The 21,798-nt window shown below is 36.7% G+C and overlaps 1 protein-coding gene across 7 annotated transcripts in view; it reads right to left on the reverse strand.

The window, feature by feature from the left end:
• ZNF385B (zinc finger protein 385B) overlaps positions 1-21,798 on the reverse strand; it is a 146,058-nt gene that overhangs the window by 2,565 nt on the left and 121,695 nt on the right. For all 7 annotated transcript variants that reach the window (XR_005020692.1, XM_036858813.1, XM_036858812.1 and 4 more), the window contains exons 5-7: positions 2,025-2,270; positions 1,053-1,231; positions 374-475 (exon numbers count right to left, since the gene is read on the reverse strand). Coding sequence is in view for 6 of the 7 variants with exons in the window: in XM_036858813.1 (XP_036714708.1) it covers positions 374-475; positions 1,053-1,231; positions 2,025-2,270 (527 nt within the window). In the remaining variant the exon portion in view is untranslated. The remainder of the gene's footprint in view (positions 1-373; positions 476-1,052; positions 1,232-2,024; positions 2,271-21,798) is intronic.

Below are 21,798 nucleotides of genomic sequence, written 5' to 3' on the forward strand. Positions count from 1 at the left end.
TGGATTTTGTGTTTGGAAAGCAATCCCTTTCCCCAGGTTTAACATGTTCCAAGATTCCTCAGGCATCACTGCCCTTGTTCCTGAGCCTTTACTTTTCTGTATATGCTGAAGAAGGGAATCTCTTGAAAAGGTCCTGGTAAAGAGTAAGGTATTAGCCCTTAAAGAGGTTCAGTTTCTTTTTTTCTAAGGAAACTTTCTTCAAGGTGTCCTCCAGCAGGGACTAAGTTCATTCTAAAACTTCTCTCTATGAGGGCTATTTAAGTTCAAAACCCTTTCAGGACCAGTTAGACCCTAGGCCCTCCTTACCCACAGTGCCTGCCCCAGCCAGCAAGGCTGCCCCACAAAAACAGACGAGTAGGCGAAGTGAACTTACTGCTAAAATGCTTGGGCTCCGCTGGAGTTTATTGTAAGGGCTGTACTTCGGCTTCAGTGGTTTCCCTGCAACTCGATCCTTATGCCTTCTGCTAGAAATGTGCTGAAAAAAGTTTGATGCATTAGCTGAATCTACATGTGAGTTTTATGCCATGTAAAATATATTTCCTAGACAGAGGTAGTTGGTTCCTCCATTCCCAGTTCTAGGTCCATGGTTCCATGGTGGTGTGGGTAAGATCACCACACTCTCTACATTAAGACTTGCTCCCCACTCTATTGTAACACCTCTCTCCCTTTCCTTTCTCTATAGCACTCCTCCGACTTTGCCTGGTATTACCACCGTGACTAATGAGTCTGTCTCCCTAAGCAGATTTTGGGTCTTTGGAAGACAGGCTGAACATTTACTATCTTAGAAGTTCCTGCTCAACTGTAAGCTCCAGGTGACTGTTGTGCTCATTGGTCTCTAACACCAAGCCTAGAGCCTGACATATAGTAATAGTAGGTGCACAGATATTTGGTGCTTTTTCTTCTACATAGCACCTGTATGTTGTATACCATAGGCATCCTATAAAGTTAGGAAATTTAACTGTGAGCAAAGTGAGAACCATTATATAGATTAGGAGATACATAGTCAAAGGGTGACCCCAAGCGACAGTGACTACTAATTCAGGATACATTACCTGTTTGAGCTGAATTTCTGAATTAACGTGAACATCACAGATTTCACAATGAAATGTCTTGTTCTGTAGTCCTGACCCCTTACTGCCATTCTGCATCTTTAATCTTGATCCAGGTCTAGGATAGGACTTAATTGGACCAGCCCCATTACGAGCTTCAACCATGGTCTTGTGTTTAGATCCTAAGACAGAAAGAAACATATATTAAATAGCTATTTAAGGACTATATGAAGCTCTTGAAAAGTTTATCTTCAGGCTGAACTTCCCAAGACTTTTTTTTAATGATGGTTTTAATGCTAATTATAGATTTAACACATTTTCACTGTAAAAAAATGGGAAACCATGAGTATATAATAAAGAAAATATAAAGAAGCATAAGAAAACAAACATTATCTCTGTTTTCACCACCCAGAGATAACCACTGTTATCCTTTTAGTGTATTTCTTTTCAGCTTCTTTTTTTGGTATACTGAAAAGTGTATTTTCAAAACTGGGATCATGCTAATTAAATATCCCGAAAATTTCACATATCAAATCATATACATATTTTCTTATAATTACACTTTAATGGCTGAGTAATATATTCTATCATATTGGGACTATAATTCGCTCAACATTTCCCTACTGTGGAAATATTCGGTTGTTTCCATTTCTTTCTCTTAGAAGAAGTGTGTTGCAGTGAACATTGTGCATAGATATTTGTCTTCATTTCTGTCACTTCATCATAATGAGTTTTGGGAAGTATTAGATGCTTCTGAGAAAATAAAGAACAGAACAAGTTTTATCCCCAACCTAATTTTGCCTTGTTGTTTCTAAGGTTGTTATAGCGTACATTTCTTAAAATCACTCCTTTGAATCAAAAAAGTAAAGAAGACCAAAGAAACCTAACGTTTGAACAACAAAAGATAAGGTATTCTGATGGGAAAAGGTGGATCTTGTTATAAACGTTATTTAAATTTAAACGATAGATGCTGACCTGTGTTGTGTGCCTCTAGCTGTGACAGGGAGTTCACAGCCACTTTGCATAGTGAACAATAAAGTAACTTTTTGGCTTTTTCTTCTTCTGATTCAGAAACAGTACCAGGAGCTCCGTTTGTGCTCTTGGAGGGAGAAGTGGCTGCTCCGGGTGGCAGGGGTGTTGTACCAGGTTTGAGGAGAAATGAGACACCTTCAGAGCTTGATGCCTGACTGGAACTGCTGACTTTCAACTTCCCTTTATCTTCTAAGAGAGACACAGAGAGAGAATGTTAAGGCCTCATATACCATACAGACACAGACAAATTGACATAAAGGAATTAAAAATAGAAATCTGATTTCTAGATGTAGTTTTTAAAAAATTTTTATTTTATATTGGAGTACAGTTGATTTATCAACACAATGTTGTGTTAGTTTCAGGTGTACAGCAAAGTGATTCAGTTATACATATACATGTATCCATTCTTTTTCAGATTCTTTTCCCATATAGGTTATTATGGAATATTGAGTAGAGTTCCCTGTGCTCTACAGTAGGTCCTTGTTGGTTATCTATTTTATATGTAGTAGTGTGTATATGTTAATCCCAACCTCCTAATATATCTCTCCCTGACCCCCCTTTCCCCTTTGTTTTCTATGTGTAGTTTTTTTTTCCAGCGCAGATTTTAGTTCATTGAGCTTTATTGAAAAAGAACTCCATGGCATTGGTTTCTGTATCAGGTCACCCCAAGATCATGATGACTCACGAAAAATGACTTTGTTCTCCCATTTACAGCAGGTAACTTTCTGTCTGATATCCCTGAGTTGTAAATTATGTTCCTTTAATAGATAGGGAAATGAGCTACCTTCCAATCTGATTAAATGATATGATGGTAACATGAAATAAGACATGTAATGGTAGTTTCATTTGACTACTCATATTTTAATTATGTCATGAACATAAAGTTAAAATTCAATTTTTACACCAAGTTAAATTTTAACCTTCAGGTGTAGGGCAGAGGCGAGGGAAGAAACATGGTTAATTTTGGTTATGATTAGTTAAGTTTTTGCTGCTCTTTGAATGGCAATGTGATTTATCCAAAAGACAAGATTTAAAGATTCCATTCATTATACTTATTAATTACTGCCAGTCTGAATCATAAGTTTTAAATAATGACATTAACCACAAGCACTATATGAGGATTAGCCAAATCATTTACAGACATCTTGGCATTTTGATCATGTAGCTACTAAATGTTTATAATCCTTGAGGCCCATGTGCAGGCTCTAAGAGGGGTCACAGTGACTTTAACAGAATCTAACACTTCGCGGTTCATCTGCTATTCAAGACAGGCTCTGTTCAGTGGCTCCTTTGGGAAAGAAGCTGGAACTTCTAAGGCAACTGCAAAATCCATCACAAGTTTAATCCTAGTAGAGCCTTGCTCTTAGAAAATGTCTGTAGGTATGCTGATAAACTCTCATTAAGACAGAAAGGAGGACTTCCCTGGTGGCGAAGTGGTTAAGAATCTGCCTGCCAATGCAGGGTACACAGGTTCGCTCACTGGTCCGGGAAGATCCCACATGCCGCGGAGCAGCTAAGCCCGTGCACCACAGCTACTGAGCCTGCGCTCTAGAGCCCATGAGCCACAACTACCGAGCCCACGTGCCACAACTACTGAAGCCCACGCACCTAGAGCCCGTGCTCTGCGACAAGAGAAGCCACCGCAATGAGAAGCCCGCGCACCGCACCAAAGAGTAGCCCCCCCGCTCGCCGCAACTAGAGAAAGCCCACGTGCAGTAATGAAGACCCAATGCAGCCAAAAATAAATAAATTAATTAATTAAAAGAAGAAAAAAAAAGAAAGGGAATTAAAACTGAAAATTTATTTGTTAATTGCCCTAGCTAATTTGGAACCATGTACCATGGACCTGGATGACCAAGAGGGAGGGAATGACGAGGGAAACAGCAGTGAGGTTCTGCGTGTCTCTTCTCTATGTGGGGCAAACCAACACTTTCACACACATCAGAAGTGAGGGGAGATCATAATTTTACTTAATTGATTTAGGGATCAGCAGTTGATTTCCATCCCTTTTTCCAAGCTGGATCCATCCATGTCAAGACTGGACATAGTAGGGATACTATAGATGAATTCCATACTATAGATGAATTCCAGGTCTGGGTGGTGTTTGGAATAAAGGAATATTCAGATCCCTTTTAATCTTTGGTTTTCACAATCTATATTCCTTTTCAGCAAGTTTATTAAAACTTCAGGACGCCACAAAGTATGATGGAAAAGATCTCAGACTTTTACTAAACTGACCTCAATAGTATGAGAGAAAGAAGTAAAATCATTCTTCCTAAATGGTAGTAGTAAGTAAATTAGACTGAAGATTATTTCAGGCCTGGTACTCTCTTATCTATAAGGATCCCTCAGATTGAATCTGCAATTTTATAGATTGAAGATTGAAGATTGAAGAAGATTGAAGATTGAAGATTATTTCAGGCCTGGTACTCTCTTATCTATAAGGATCCCTCAGACTGAATCTGCAATTTTATAGAACTCACAAAGCAGCAAAATAATTCAGTAATCTTAAGATTTGTCCCTATGGAATTGCTCAGTTTTTTGTGATGGAATCTTAAGTTATTGCATAGCAAAATCTTTCCTGGCTTCAAGCATTTCATAAGATATTTTATATAAATTCGATCTAAAGAATCTGACATGTTTTAGATATTTACTCAGTCTTTTACTCATATCACTATTTTAATGTCCCTTATGTTGATCTCCCTCCTATACTCTTATATAGAATTTTATAATTTACAAAGTGCTATCACTTACATTATCCTTTTATCTCTTACAACTTGTGACTTGTGAAAAAGTTTCAAAAAACTTGTGAAAAAGATAAGGCTGACAACGATTATTCCTACCTTAAACATGTGGAAACTGAGGCTCATCAATATTAAATAATGTCCCACAGATTAGTAAGTAGCATAAATGAGCATGATATTTTCTCTAACTATTCACCATGTAATGTATTAATCTTCCTGCACAAAGAGAGGACTTCGTATGGCATTAACATTATAAAAGGCATACATTAGTCACCTGGAGATGTGAAAAAGCTGTTGCTTTGTTTTACTATTATAGTTTAGTTTTAAAGCATATTTGCCTTAAATGAAAATACCTACACTATTCAACAATCATCTGATTCAGGTTACATTGAGAAGACGACAGAATTGTATCTTTTTCTCTATATCCCTATTTCTTTAAGAAAAAATACACAGATTTCCTTTTTACATCTCCTTTTCAAAAGAGGTCATTTACTCATTAACAAATGCATATTAATAATATGCTAATTGCTGACAATGTGCTAGACACCGAAGAGGATAGTAAATAAAGTAGGTGTAGACTTTAAGAAAGTAATAGTTTAGCAGAGGAAATGGATGGTCATTCAGAGATCTCTGATTTATTATAGAAACTGGCAAGAGGCATGAGAGCATAGAATTGGAAGTAATTACCTTTGGTTAGGAAGAAAGACACTTTTCATAAAGGAAGTAGCATTCTGCCTAGGTTTTGAAGACGGGTTTTGAAGATCAGATTTAGATAAGAATAGAATAGGGTGAAAAGGAGTAGGAAGTGAAAGGCTAGAAGTGGACATGTGAGGAAATGCTTAGGTGTTAGAAAGCTTGGGGTTTGCTGGTGAATGCCTGGTAGGTGAGGATAGAAGATGGCAACAGGTGTAATGGGAGACACTATTATAAAGATGGACTGAGTCAGAAGGCAGAGAATATTTTAAAACTAATAAAGTAGATACTAAGGGTAGCTGGTTTCCTTTTAAAAAATATTAAGAGGTGTGGAGTGATTAAGATTTACATGATTTAACATTTAGATAAATTATGTTTTAGTTTTTATGCCCTGGATAGGTCAGAGTCTTAATCTTTGAGAATAGTAGGAACGTATTTTGACTTTGGAAATGTGTAAATGGCTCCATCATATGCAGGTAATTCTGCTACTGGATTGATACTAGATAGTCAATAAGACTGATCCGAAAATCAGGAAAGTCCCTGATGCAATAATTTATTTAAATTGTGGCATTCTTTCTGGATCTGTAAACTTATAAGCATCAAAGCCTAATTTTATTATTTCTCATTTTAATTGTTTGATATTTTTATCAAAGTCCATTATATTATTTCGCTTCCCTTAGTGGCATTTTTAAAGCCTTTTTATTTTGTGTATTTGGAAGTTTAATTAATGTACTGTTTACTTCTGTTTCTTTTAATAAAGATGCATGTCATCTGGAACTTCTGGTTAATACGAATTCCATTTTCAAGTATTCCCTCACCTAATGTTAATTAGCAGGTCTTCTGAGAGTCTTAATTATTTCCTGATTACTCAAACACCTTTTCTAAGGTTTTATCCGACAGGATTTTGAAGCAAAATTTGCTAAGCTACATCAGAATTGCCCTTTGTAACAAATATCCATAATTTATTCATCCAAGTGAATTTAGTTCTTCAAAGTAGCCTTCTTGGGAGGTTCCACTCTGACTCACTTATTTTCCAAAGCGCTAAACATTTTGAAAATCTCTCTTTTTGGAACTGTTTTCATATCCAGTTGATAAACCAGGTGAAGGAAGTCCACTTTCAATATTTATGTGTCACTCTTATTTTTTACTCCAAAAATTTTACTCAAATTAACCCAGCTCTTAGCACTATTTCACTCAAATACAGCCTCAGAGCACTAATACCCTAACACAGAAGATGAAAAGAACATGCCAGAAGTCTGAAAGCAGTTTTCAGAAACTAATCCTGTTGGTAAATAGAAGAGTCATGTCCATTCATAGGTCTTAACTTTAAAAACAATTAAAATAATATTCTAACCACATCATAGATCTTATTTTGAAGTAGAACTTTGGAAGCTATAATCAAATTTTGATTTCACTTATGAAGTTTACTCTTGATTTAATGTTATCAATATAAGAAGTCTTTTCTAATCAGGTTTCAACAGTTTACTAACAGATACATATTTTATACAATAAATTTATGCTTGAATAGAAAATAAAGTCAGACAAACATTTAAAAAAATTAAAATCACCCATGATTCTATCATCTAAAATAAAAGTCAACAAACTTTTTCTGCAAAGCACCAGATGGTAAATATAGTGGGCTTTGTACGCCATACTGTCTCTGTTTCAACTTTGTACTGAACTTTGGTATTACAGTAGGAAAGCAGCTACTTGCACATGTGATTCAATAAACTCTTTTTACAAAAAATAGGCAGCAGGCTAGACTTAGCCTGCAGGTAGTAGTTTGCCAATCCTTGACCTGGAATGATTATGTTTTGATATCTATTACTCCACACTATTTTTTAAACAACAGTATATATGAATAGACAGAAACATAATATTCTGTAACTAACATTTGTTGTTTAGAAATAAATCAAGAATATCTTTCCATGTCAATAAATGTAGATAGAATTGGATCATGATTTATAAAACCAAATGATATTTACTTATATGGCTGTACTATAATTTATTCAACAAATCTTTTGATGTTTGGGTTATTTCTGGTTTGCACTTTTACTAATGTTAAAAAGATACCGAGTGGGACTTCTATTGCCTCCATTTCATTCCCCCGTCAGACAACTTCAGGCCTTGGTGATCTACCCCTCATACTAGGTGAGGTAGAGGAAAGGAAGGTTGGAGAGAGATGGGGCTGGGAATGGTTAGAACTCAAAGAACCTGCAACCTCAGTTTGGCATGGCTGAATGGGTTTTCTTTGGGTCAACAGGACATCTTGAAAGGTGGCCAGGCTTGAACCATGTTATTGGTACAGACACAAGAAGGCTGATGACCAGGACCCTGGCAGCAAGAGCCTGAGGAGTGGTGGGGACTGAGGAAGGATTGGAGGAACCACGTGAAGACCTTACACATGGTCCTTGAGAAGCATCTGGACACCTACCATGCAGAAGGCATCAATGATAGTTCTTATGTACAACAACATTTGCCCTCCCCCCTTCCAATTACTTCTCCTATCCCTAAAAATTGGAAAGGGCAAGAATCAGAAATGATATGATGGGGAAGAAAGAAAGGGCGGGTTATGCCTCTTCCCGTGGTCCAACCTGAGCCAGGAGGAAGGGAGTATGCAACTGGGTAAGAGCCTAAAGTTTCAAATAAGACCGGACTTTCTGATGTCTGACAGTGTCTTTGAGGAATGAGAAAGGAAGATTCAACAGAGTATCTAGGCAATCATGTTTGTACTCTGCTGAATTCACATATATTCAATAAACCATTTATATAAACAGCATTGTGTACAGACATCTCTGTATACTTGTCTGATAGTTTCCTCAGGACCTAAACTTTGAGGAGAAATTGCTGGGTCAGAAAGCATGTACATTTTTGAGCTTGTGATGCACATTGCCAAATTGCCCTACAGATGGTTATACAAGTTAACACTCTTAGAGCTTTGTAAGAGATTGCTGGCTTCCCTGTACCTTTACCAGCCTAAACGTCCATTGTTTTTGCCAATCTGACAGATGTAATACAGTATCTCACTGCCAGTTTGATTTACATTTATTTTTATACTAAACAGATTTGAATACCTTTTCATAAGATTAATGATGATTTGTGTTTCAAAGTAATTTTTTAAAAAATTCTTAATTCTAAAAGGGAACAAAACTCTTGAACTAAATGCATTTTTGGAAGTTAAAATTTTTACACTAGATAAGTAAACTACCATAATAACAAGCTTCCTTTTATACACAACTAATATATATATGTGTGTGTGTGTATTCTATTCAAGTATAGTTGATTTACAATGTTGTGTTAATTTCAGGTGTCCAGCAAACTGATTCAGTTATACATACATATATATCTATTCCTTTTCAGATTCTTTTCCCTTACAGGTTATTACAAAATATTGAGTATAGTTCCTTGTGCTGGACAGTAGGTCCTCATTGGTTATCTATTTTACATATAGTAGTGTGTATATGTTAATCTCAAACTCCTAGTTTATCCCCCCTTTTCCCTTTGGTAACCATTAGTTTGTTTTCTACGTCTGTATACACAACTAATACTGTTAAGTTGGTTGGAGCATGGTTCTTAGAAGCTGAATTCAGGGGCTCGATCCTTATTTCAAGAAGTTTGCTTTTATATAGAACAAAAAAAATGGCCGAATAGCTGCTCCAGGCAGTTATATCTTAGAGTGATAGTAAAAGCAGCAATAATAATCACAAGTTAATAGCTGACACTAATTGAATATGCACTATAGACCAAGCAGTATGGTAAGAACTTATATTCATTATCTCCCTTGTTTTTCATACACTCTAATGAGGTAGACATTTTACTATCTGTACCTTTTTATTTCTTTTTTATTGAGGTATAACTTATATACTGTAAGGTACATAAATTTTAATGAATTTATACATAGGTATACATTTGTGTAAACATAGATATAAAGAAAATATGATATTGATATATAAGATATAAAGATATAGAATGTTTCTACCACCCTAGAAGGCTCCATTGAGCCCCCAATCAGTTGATACTCCCCCTCTCCTCAAAGATAACCACCATTCTTATCTCTATCAATTTAGATCAGTTTTGCCTATTTTTGAACTTCATATAAATGGAATCACCCAGTATATATTATTTTATGCCTGGCTTCTTTCACACAACATTATGTCTATGAGATTCATCCATATTGTTGCACATAGAAGTTTGTATTTTTCGTAATGGCTGGATAGTATACATTGTATGACTATGCCACAATTTATTTATCTACTTTACTATTGATGAGCATTTGAAATGTTTCAGTTTTCAGTTTTTGCTATATTGAGTAATGCTACTATATTCTTATACATGTTTTTGGTAGACATAGATACTCAATTATGTTATCTATATCTATGTCTATATAGATATATATATCTTTAGTAGATTCTGAAGAGTTTTCCAAAATGGTAGTACTGATTTATATTTCTACCAGCAATGTGTGAGAATACCAATTGTTCCACATTTGCTCTAACAAATAGTATCAGTGTTTTCAGTCCTTTTGATTTTAGCAGTTCTGGTGGAGTTGTGGTGGTTCAACCAACCTTCTTTTGGTTTTAATTTGTATTTCCCTAATGACTAATGATATGGAACACCTTTGCATATTTTTATAGGCTAATTGTATATCGTCTTTTGTGAAGTGCTTGGTCAAATCTTTAGCCCATTTTTTAAAAAGTAGATTCTCAGCTTTTTTCTTATTGATTTATAGGAATTCTTTATGTAGTCCAAACAGGAGTCCTTTGTCACATACATGTGTTACAAATCATCTCCCAGGTAGTGGTATGCTTTTCTCTCTCAAAATGTATTGTAACTACAATTGTTCAAAAAGAAAAACAACCAAGGCTTGGACAGATTAAGTTAATTCCCACAGGTCACTGAATTACTAAATGGTAGAGCATGGATTCAAATACAGTCTTCTGAATCCTGAGCCGGTGCTTCTTACTGCTCTTCTGTTTTGGGGAGTAGAGACTAAGAATGCTCAATCTCAGTAACACTTTCTTGAAGGCCTGACACTGTTGAATAAAGCTGAGTGGATGGTATTATCTTTGTATATCTTTGTTAAATGATGCCATGCAAAGCATAGCACATCACAGGCAAAACTTGCTGAGAACCAGACAAATAAATGTTTTAATACAGTTTCTTTAAGGTTGCAACTTTGCATGTAACCTAGGAAAGCAAAAGACAGTAGCTTTTAAAGAAGGCATTTCAAGCAAAAATTTGCTTAGGTGTTTTTTCTTTGAGTTCTCACTTCTTGGCTAATTTCCCAACAAAGAAGGTCTCTGATTCTCTATGTGAAGTAAAAATTTCCTTGCATTTTTGCTTTTGATAACACATGTCTTGACTTATCAAGCTGTACAAATTACAACTACTAAAAGATATCATTTTCTGCCACTGAGAAATGGCAAAGATTTAAAAATTGTAAGCGAGGGGAAGATAAGATAGAGCACCTGCTTGACGGGAGTGTAAAGCAGCATAACCATTCTGAGACATATGTGAAGTTCATACCATTTCACCAAGTAAGTCCCATCTAAGAATATATCATAAGGAAATAACCATCTATCTATGCAACAAATTTAATAATTATTGCATACCTGTGATGTGGTATACACTATTCTAGGCTCTGAAGTTAGAGATGAAAATATATGTGTATAATATATACCAAATCTTTGACTCAATGAAATTAATTATCTAGTGGGAAAGGCAGAAAAGTATATATGTATATTTACACATATACACATATGCTTTTGTTATATATACATTTATAAAATATATGTTAAATATATATAAGCATGTATAAAACATGTTTATATTTTACATATTATATATAATCATAAAATTATATATAAAATATATGTGTATAATATATACATATATGTATATATCATATATATACATATATGATATATATGTATATATGTGTGTAACACATACATATATATGCATATATGTGTGTGTGTGTGTGTATATATATATATAGTCTCATCGTATTAAGTGTGCTAAGAAGAAAAATAAAGCATGGTATGGTAATAGAGTCAGTTCAAGCCTGTCTGAAGAGGTAATATTTGACAGACACTTGAATGAAATAACAGGAATTCTGGGAAGAAGAGCATTCCAGGAAGAAAGCATAGCAAGTACAAAAACCTTGAAATGAAACAAGCAAGATCAAGGTGAGTGGGAAGAGGGTGAATGCAGGCTGTGAGGTGAAGGAGCTGACCAGGGGTGAGATCACATACAGTCTGGTAAAGCATGAGAGAAATCTGGATGTAATCTGTGATTTCTGAGATTTCTGAGGGAGGAGAGAGAGGTGATCTGAGTCACGTTTTCATAAGATCATTTTGACTGCTATGTGGAGAAGAGCTTGTGCAAGAATAACCACATGGAGATGAGTTTGGAGCCTAATGTAGCTGTCCACAGGGAGCCGATGGTGGCTTGGACCAGGGTGGTAGTAGAAAACTGAGCAGTACATTCAGGATATATTTGTGGGTAGAAACAACCAGACTTACCAACTGATTAGATGTGGGGTATCAGAGAAAGAGAGGAATCAAGGATTACTACCAAGGTTTTGCCATGAACACTTGGTGAATGGTGGTGGTATCATTCACTGAGATTAGAGATAATGGTATTTAGGATGGTAACCAAACTTCCTGGTCTGTCAGCCAGGAAAACTTGGCTATGCCTAATTCCATTCCTGACTAATAAACCTCAAGCAAGTGACTCAAGTGATTGGTGCCTTAATCTGAAAATGTGCCAAATACTACCATTTTCTCCTTGGGCTCTAAGAACCAAGAAGATCGTAAAGGTGAGGCAAGGGCTTCAGGTGGATGACACAATGAAAGGTAATAGTTTGGGGGCCTAAGCTCAAGTGACTCACGGTTAATGCTAATGAGATCAAGGTCATGGGTTCTGTTCCATACTCAGGGGCTGTGGATATCTAAATCTGTGTCTTTTGACTGAAAAAAAAATGTGTACCAGTCTTTACAAGTAAATCACCACAACTGGACAATCTGAGCTCACACCCCAGGCCCTAAAGCAATGATTAAAATTTTTAATTTTTTAGGAGCAATATTATTCATTCATTTGCATATTATTTTTATCATTATGATTTTAAAAGACATAAATTTTGAATAGAGTTTTAATATGTGTATTTTGCTTTCAGTGAAAATGCAACAGGTTTTCTGTTTATTGTGTAATCATCTACCATTTGTCAGAGAGTTTTTGAAAAGCTATGAGCCTTGTTCACTGTCACCTACCAACGTCTTTCCAAGATAAGCGTTCCAGAATATCAAAGAGTTCCAAAACTTGAGAAAAGTGCTCAGGAAACCAAGGCTACAATTTCAAGAGAATCATACTTTGTGCTTTCTGAGGTCACTGAAGGATACTGCTTGTCAGTTTTTACAATAATTTTCCTTTTTATACTTAGTATTGTAATAAAAGGATTAGGCAACAGAGACATGCAGTGAAAGGACTGCTGGTCATATTCTTTCCTGTTTTCGCAAGCACCTTGTCTAGCATCTCATTATTATTTCAAAAAACAAGGCAATGCCCAGATTACTGCTCAACACTCATTAAAGCAAGTTAGTTCACTTTGATATGGAATTCTGAAATCATTCTCTTCTGCTTTATCTTCCTACTTTCTCAGTAATGAGAAATTAATGGGTGTCAGTCAGAGGACCTACCTACCTTTTTTTTTTTTAATCTACTACTATTATTATTTTTTTAGGGTCTTCGGTTGCTGCACTCGGGATCTTTCCGTTGAGGTGTGCGGGCTTCTCTCTAGTTGTGGCGTGTGGGTTCTGTAGTTGTGGCACGTGGGCTCTAGAGCGCACAGGCTTAGTTGCCCAGTGGCACGTGGGATCTTAGTTCCCTGACCAGGGATCGAACCCGCGTCCCCTGCATTGGAAGGCAGATTCTTAACCACTGGAACACCAGGGAAGTCCCCAGAGGACCTACTTTCTTAGCGTGGTCTTGCGAGGAATGAAGCTGAAAAGCCCATGGGGCTCTGCACCAGACAAAGAAACACTGCAAACCTGTATGTATGTCAACTCGTGTGCTGCAGAAGACTTCTTAAGCCTTTGCCTCACTTGTCTCCTCCTTATCTACACTTTGACACAGTACAAGTGATAGAAACCACTAACTGATGACAGATATTTTAAAGTTTAAGGTAGAATTCTACTAAGATAGGTAATGGATTTGCAGGGGGAAAATAAAGCAGCAGCACATGAGCTGCAAGATGAATAAGCCTGTTTGGTACCTTGGAGTTCTTTGCAAAACAAAATGTAATTAGAGATGTGCGGATGCTAGAGCATCATCGCTATATCAGTGGATGCACAAAGAAAGGAGGATTCATTTGTAGTCTAACAGGACTGCACCTGTTAAAAGAGTAGGAAGAAAAGAACTACATTGCAGATAATGTTCAGATTATAACAGATAGTTTGCCTCCCTTTATTTATTAGATGTTTTCTTGGAAGGTGATATGCAAAAAGATCTTGGAAAATTTAGTAATAATTTGAATGCACCATTTAAAAGATGTTTTTGAAAGCAGAGCTCTTCTGGTAATGCAATAACCACACACACTTATTTTTAAATTCTGTAAACTTACAGATTAGATTTGCTTAATTAGAAACATATACAGTGAAAAAATTATATACCTGGAGAACAGGTCAATAAATCAGACAAGTGGGAAAATAGTGATACTATAAGGGAAATATACACAGTCAGTCAGCTTCCCCATGGAAGCTTTACCCTTTTTCTTAAGTCCTCTATTAATACTGCAAATCTCTCATGAGCAAATGTCTGGTCTCCTATTTCTCTTCTTTTTTTTTTTTTTTAACATCTTTATTGGAGTATAATTGCTTTACAATGGTGTGTTAGTTTCTGCTTTATAACAAAGTGAATCAGTTATACATATACATATGTTCCCATATCTCTTCCCTCTTGCGTCCCCCTCCCTCCCACCCTCCCTATCCCACACCTCTAGGTGGTCACAAAGCACTGAGCTGATCTCCCTGTGCTATGCTGCTGCTTCCCACTAGCTATCTATTTTACATTTGGTAGTGTATATACGTCCATGCCACTCTCTCACTTCGTCCCAGCTTACCCTTCCCCCTCCCCATATCCTCAAGTCCATTCTCTAGTAGGTCTGTGTCTTTATTCCCGTCTTGCCACTAGGTTCTTCTGGTCTCCTATTTCTGAGAGAAATGGGGAAGCTCGATGAGTTTACCACTGAAGTTACAGTCTCTTCCCTCTGTACCTATTTTGTTTGCATCTCTGAGGAAAAGGTATCTGCTTCCACCTGGACTCTCTATCTTTTAAATCTTGTCTATCTTTCCTATAGCTCTAACTACTTTGTTTCTACGGGGTTCTTTCTGTTTACAAAATGCTAAAACTTCCATGTTCCAAAGTCTTTCCCTAACTTGGTTCACTCCTAGAACTTTCCATTTGCCTTCTCTTTGGCGCTGAATTTGAAGTGGTCCTGTGAGGTGGCTCTTTCCACTTCCTCTCTTCCTGTCCATCCTTACCCTCCTGCAAAATCCAGGGGTCTCTCTTCAGTCTTCTCTTGCACTGGGCACAAGTTCCTTCCTGAAATGCTCTCCCCACTTGATGTCCAAAACTCTGCCCTTGCCTGGTTCTCCTTCAGCCTCAAGAACAGCTCATTCCAGGACCTGTTCAACAGCTCCTATTCTTCTGTCTGCCCCTAAATGTTGGCATTCCTCAAGGTCACTTCTTGTCCTCTTTTTGAGCATTATGTGATCTAATTCACTCCAATGACTTCCTCTACTACATTGACATAGATTCCTAAATCCACAGGTGAAATCTCTACCTTCCTCACAGACTCAAGACCCCCTTTTCCCTAACAGTCTGTGGGACATCTGTTTCTAGATATTTCCTGGGTATTTCAAACTCAACATGCCTCATACTGAATGGATAAGCTGCTCCACATAGGGACCCATCCAAGCAGTCCCCATATCAACTGATGACATTACAGTTGTATAATAGAATTGTCAGCAAAGACTCTTGAATTCTTCCCTCTTTTATTCTTCCCTCCTTCTACATTTAATGAATGACCAAAGTTTATTGATACTATCTTCTAAATACCTCTTCTATCAGTCTTATTCACATTTTCATCCAGCAGACATTTATTCAGCATCTACCATGTGCCCACTGCCTCACTTCGGGCCCTCATTTATTCTCCCTGGATTATCATAAAACTTCTTTATAGGTTTTGTTACTTCTACTCTACTCTCTAAGTCTCCCCCTCTTTTCCCTGCTCTATGTTCTCAATAATCCCTTTCATATAATTATATTTTGATCTTACATTAACTATAATTTTTTCACACTTTCACACATTTTATCTTGGTAATTTATTACCAGGATAGAGATATTCTTGCATCCTAGAAAAATATCTTAATTCAATTTGGGGCCCAGTATACAGAAAACCATAGGTGGGCAATACATTTGTTGAAATAAGGAATGTTCAATTCATTGCAGTGCTTTCTAACCTCACAAGTAAAAATACTAGAAAAATTCACTGTTAATAGCTGAATCATAACTAGTAAAATGAATATAGATAGAACAGATAAATACATTTCATCTGTTGATTATGTAAAATACTTGTATTATTGTTTCCAAAGATTACATATATATACATGTATATATATATATACATATATATACATATATATATGTGTATATATATATGCAAGCAATCAATATTTAATGTCTTTTGAGGTTGAAACAATTCTCTTAAGAATGACATCTCCTTGAAGTGTACTAGGACAGAGGCATAACAACAAACACATTCCTTTTTTGCCAGGTCCACTATTTTGAGGTTTGATAAAATGAACAAATCTATGGATTTCATTATCTCCTTTACTAAGAATCCTATACAAACTTACATATAAATATTAAGCATGTACCTTTGCCAGAAAATCTAAAGTATATGTGAAAACACAAATATCACAAAAGTATAGCCAGTCCTCTTTGCAACTTAACTGATGTCCTGGTCTCTGGCAATGTTTCTCATGGGTTTTATGTTTGGAAACTCATCAGAGGTTTGTAGCCCAACAATCCACCTGACCAATGTTGTAAGCAGTCAGTAACAAATTACATTGTACTATATTCATCTGAGTTATCAACAATTACACAATCGATATATTTATGCAATAATGTTCTACAAGAAATTCCAAGTACTATGTCTTGTGGTATTATTTAATTTTCCCCATCCTTTGGATAACAGATGTCCATCACTGAAGGTGTCATTATGCAGGCTTTGTACCTTAGTGATGATACCACTCATGACCAACCCAAATCCCCAAGGCACATAAACTTTAGCAGGTGGCCTGAGACTGAGCCAGTATACTGGAAGTCCTTTAATCATCCATTTAGGCCTCCTCCAACTAGATGCCTCATTTAGACTTGATGTAATTCTAAGTGTCCCCAAGGGTTACCCACATAGTATAGTATTGTCTGACTTATCTCACAACACGTGCTATTCAGCTCACTTGCTTTGATAGTCACAGGACTTCTTGTTGGAAAATGTTTGATCTCAATGCCCCACTTGAGGGTGAATTGCTGGACCACTTTGGAAATGGAAAGAATTCTCTATATGGCTTATGCCATTTTGCAGATGTGGAAAACAAAGCAAAGGACTTGCATGACAATCCCAGAAACATCAAGAAGTCAAGGACCGACATGGAAATTAAAGCTAGTTTTTGAAATTCTCAGAGCACTAAAATATTATACATTGGGCCAATTTGATGCTGGTGGGCCCTTCCCATCCAATGCCGTGTTACCATGCCTCTAGCTAAATTCCAGAAACCCTGTCTCTGCAAGCATGGTTTATCACCATGAAGCTTGCTAATTCCTAATTAACTATGTTGATGTCTAATTTTCATACCTTGGCCTTCAGACTAATCTTGGAAGCAGGGGAAATTATCTATAAATGAAAGTGACTCTACTGAATCAGAATCTGTATGCCCTTATGTTAAAAAAACAAGAAAGCTTATTTATTTTAAGTAACTTAGGACCCATGAAAGTCAGGTAACTAATTTCGTAAGTTCAAAACAGGTCCTGTGCTGTAATTTTCTGCCAGTCTCAATCCTGACCTAGGGTATCCCTGCCCTTTCCATATGAAAGCCTAAGTCAATCAGATTCTCACCATTGGGCTATACCCTGCAGTGATTTTGTGGCCCAGTGAAATGACAGTCATTACCCTCCTTGTCTGAGTACCACATGACAACTGCCCCATTGTCCCTTGTGCCACTTTGTTGGAGAGCAGAAGCTGCCAGTCTCACACTCGGATAAAACAGTGGCATCTCCAAATATCTCCATGCTGGAAACTGGCAGCCTACACTCTGTATCAGTGAGCTGGCACTGACATTAGTGAACTTGTCACTTCTAAGCAAGCACAAAAGAGGGCTTGTTCGCTAGAGCTCGAATCTAATGAACAGTTTTCTCCTATTTTGTATAGTTTTCCAGCCATTTGACTTGTACAATAGAGAAATCATATTTCAACTTCTTCAGGTTGAAAAATTGCCCCTTTTCTGATTTGTCACCAAGAGATGAAAAACAGTTATTTCTGAGGCAGCTTTATTATGGAAAATAGAATAAGTAACTCATGTCACTCAAATCAAATCCCTCAGGGAGTAGGTCCAGTAGCGATTCACAAGCCAGGAATAAGATTAAAAACTAATTTTCTAGGTGGAATGAAGAGCAGGTTCTTTTTCTTCTAAACTAATGGCCCTTCACAGAGGAAACATTCACAAGGTACAAGGGAAACATTTGAGTTCTGCTCCTCCCACCTTCTTCCTCTCTAGATGCAGACTTTAGGGTTTAGCTTTGGTGCTCCAGGCAGGGTGACGCTCACACCGTCAATGGAAAGGTCAGCCTGAGAGGTACTGAGGAAACTGAGTCTCTCATCTAAAAAAATATATCTTTATCTAATAGAGAAAATATTTTAAAAATTACTGTCAGCCAACAAGTTTATTGCCTCAGGCTGCTTCCAGGGAGATAGGGAGATGGGCTTTTACTCTTTATGGACCTAACTGGGTACTGCCTGCCTTAATGAGACTATGCAGACATTCAGAGGCTGGACTGCTCAGGTATAAGAAAACTACTAACCCTTTAAAAATATATTGCTAAAAGGCAATCATACTTTTACATTTCGAATCTAGCATTTGTACTTAAATTCAACATGCTGCTTCATTGCAAAGTTGTCAAAGCCAGCTTTATGTTTAAGACCTACAGGTTGCAGGAGAAAGTCTGTTGACCACAGAAAGTCTCCTTTAAAACGTGAGATTAATTCAAGAGGTCTGGGCCTCCAAAGGGGTTTGCCTGGGGTGTCTCATCATGCTAGATCCCTTAGGGATACTGCAACATGGGGACTTTTGGCTGTGACCATGAGGAAATTGAACAAGAAAGAGATATGACATTGTATTGCAGCCTGTGAGCCTCCCAAGTATAATACAAAACAAATGGCTATGAGTTTCTTTCCCATCCTACCTGTGCCCCAAGGTATATAAACCTCATCAAGTCATTAGAAGAAGCTATTATGCAAGTAACATAGTCTATGGAGAACAGAGAAAAAAAAAAACCCATTATCCTCTCACACTAAACAGGAGTTTTTAACCTGGGGTCTGTGGACTTCCAAGGGGTCCATGAGTTCACAGGATCCATGAACTTGGATGATAAAAAAATATAAATATTTTCATTTATCTCTGAAATTCATCATATCCCTTCAATTATAAATGAAGGCAACAAACTACAGCAGTCTTGGTAGTACATTTAACTTTGTCACCCATAGAAGTCAGATATTTTCATCAGATATTACAGTTGTTATAGAAAGGTTAAAATACTGTTTATGTTTGTCAACACTTCAAAATTATGGCAGATATTAGACCTGTTAGATCTTATTTAATGCATTATTGCTATATTACCATATCATAACAAAGATTGACAACTGGTTGGAATTCTTTGTAAAACTATAAATTTCATTTTACAGATGTAAAAACACCATTCAGAGAATAGGCTTCACTAGTCAGCCACAGGAATACATGGCACAAAAAGATGTTAAGAATCTCTGTGTTTATACCCATCACTTCATTCTGCCTTCATTTCTGTCCCTAGCCATCATTTCAACCACTTCCTTACCAACATCCTAAATTCCTTTTCTTGTCCCCAAGTGTCCTTTCATTGCTTCAGGTGTTTAAACAGGGCAGTCTTTCACATCTCAAGTTGTATGGAGTAGTGGTCCTTCTGATGAGAATCCTCTTCCCCTCCACCCCTAAACCAGAGCCTTTGTTTGCCTGGCTAACATCTTTTTTCCCACTAGGTAGAGAGAGCTTAAATCCCCTGCTTAAGCCTTCCCTTCATTCCCAGACTAGGTCAGCGTCCCCTTCTTTTCATCAACCTTGTCATCATTTGTTCAGTATTACCCTTCCAGACAATATGCTCCCATGAGGGCAAAGCCCAAGTCTGCCTGGTTCACTATCATATACCCAGTGCCTAGCATGAGGGGGCTATTAAGCCCCTATCCAGAGGGGGCTCAATAAATATGTACAAATACATGTACCAACAAACCATTTTGTAACTTTTGATTTAATATATTTTGTAACTTTTTGATTTAATGTATTATACTCTTGTTTCATGTTGTTACTTTTATTTACTTTAAAGCTGCATAATATTCTATTGGGTATAAGTACTTTAGTTAAATAATTTCCCTAGTATTGATCATCTTGTTTTCAGTTTTCCCTAATACAAATAATGTTGTGATGAGTGTCTTCATGTATATCATTTTATTTTTCTTGCTTTGTATTTAGGATTATTTCCTTGATGTAAATTACAGGAAGAGGAATTAATTGGTCTAATGGAATGAACATTTTTATGGTTCTTGATTTATTCTATGATGTTGTTTTCCAAAAGGGTTCTCATTTAAAATGCCATAAATAATATAAACAGAACATCTGCTAATGATTTTTCAAAGTACTTAAAACATTTTTTTACTGGATATTAAACATTGAGTCTATGGGTTAGTCCAAAAACTGGGTAAAATTTTTTTTGAAAAGAGTAAAATAAATAACTTTTCTTTAACTCAAAATGTAGTACACTAATTAATTTCCACATTGAGTAAAAATATTTTATTTGTTAACAGAGAGCTAAGAACAAAGATATTGTGCTTGGGAAGACAAATTATTTTAACTTAGATATGGTCATTTTGCTAGTTAAATGGGCAAAAATCATCATAAGACTCTGACCGAAGTTCAGATATTTGAAAGCAAGGAATAAAATAATCTCTATTGTGACAAGAATTCTGTCATTTCACATTTAAAAGAAAAAGAACATAATTTCTAGAGGAGAAGTAATTAATACCATACAAGAAACAAAATAAAATTTGCACACTAAGAATTTTTTTTGCAAGATGTTAGAAGTAAAATGTATGGGCTGACAAATATCTCCTTATTTACTGACAAGCCAGCAGGGACTTGTCAAGCAGGGGCATGTTCCTCATTCTGATTACATCGTCCCTCCTACTCCTTTGATCTCCGTGGCCAACCCGGGCTCCAGGCAGGGCTGCTTCTTCACGGTAGTACCCAGTTTTCTTCCTCAACAAATAAAGATGTGTTGGGTTGTCCCTTGTTTTAATACTGTAGCTACACACAGAACAGAGTGTTGACCTAGGAGGTGGGGCATCCATCTTACTGAATATGAAGAAAGAGAGCTAACCACTGTCTTCTTGTCCTATCCATATTTTAGGGAGGGTACCAGAGCTTCCCCTGTTAAATTGCTCTTAATGATATTAATGTAATATATGCTGACTACATGACTGCTGTGTGCAGGATGGAGTACCAGGAGCTGCAGGGGACATAATGGATGAGATACATTAGCCAGTGGAAGAATGAGTAGAAAGACATTTCCTCCATTACACAAAAATGAGAGGAAGACCAAGAAGGTCGTTCCACATCTTTAAATGCCCCACTGGGAGAGTCAGGATCATCAAGTCATAATGTCCTGGAATGAAAACACAAATGCAAATAATTACCATGAGCTAATAAAACAAGCACATAAAGGGATGTAAGTGTAGGGATGTAACTGTTGCATGGCATGAAATGATCGTAGATTCAAAAGGAAAGAGTCTGGAAATTTCTTTGAATAAATGGTTGCTTTTTATGGCTACTATTTATTGAGTGTCTATTACGTGATAGGCAGTGAGCCAGGAACATTTATTAGTTCATCATTCCTGACAACAACCCTGGGAGGTAGAT

Source organism: Balaenoptera musculus, chromosome 7 (assembly GCF_009873245.2).
Source record: "Balaenoptera musculus isolate JJ_BM4_2016_0621 chromosome 7, mBalMus1.pri.v3, whole genome shotgun sequence".
Classification (NCBI taxonomy): domain Eukaryota; kingdom Metazoa; phylum Chordata; class Mammalia; order Artiodactyla; family Balaenopteridae; genus Balaenoptera; species Balaenoptera musculus.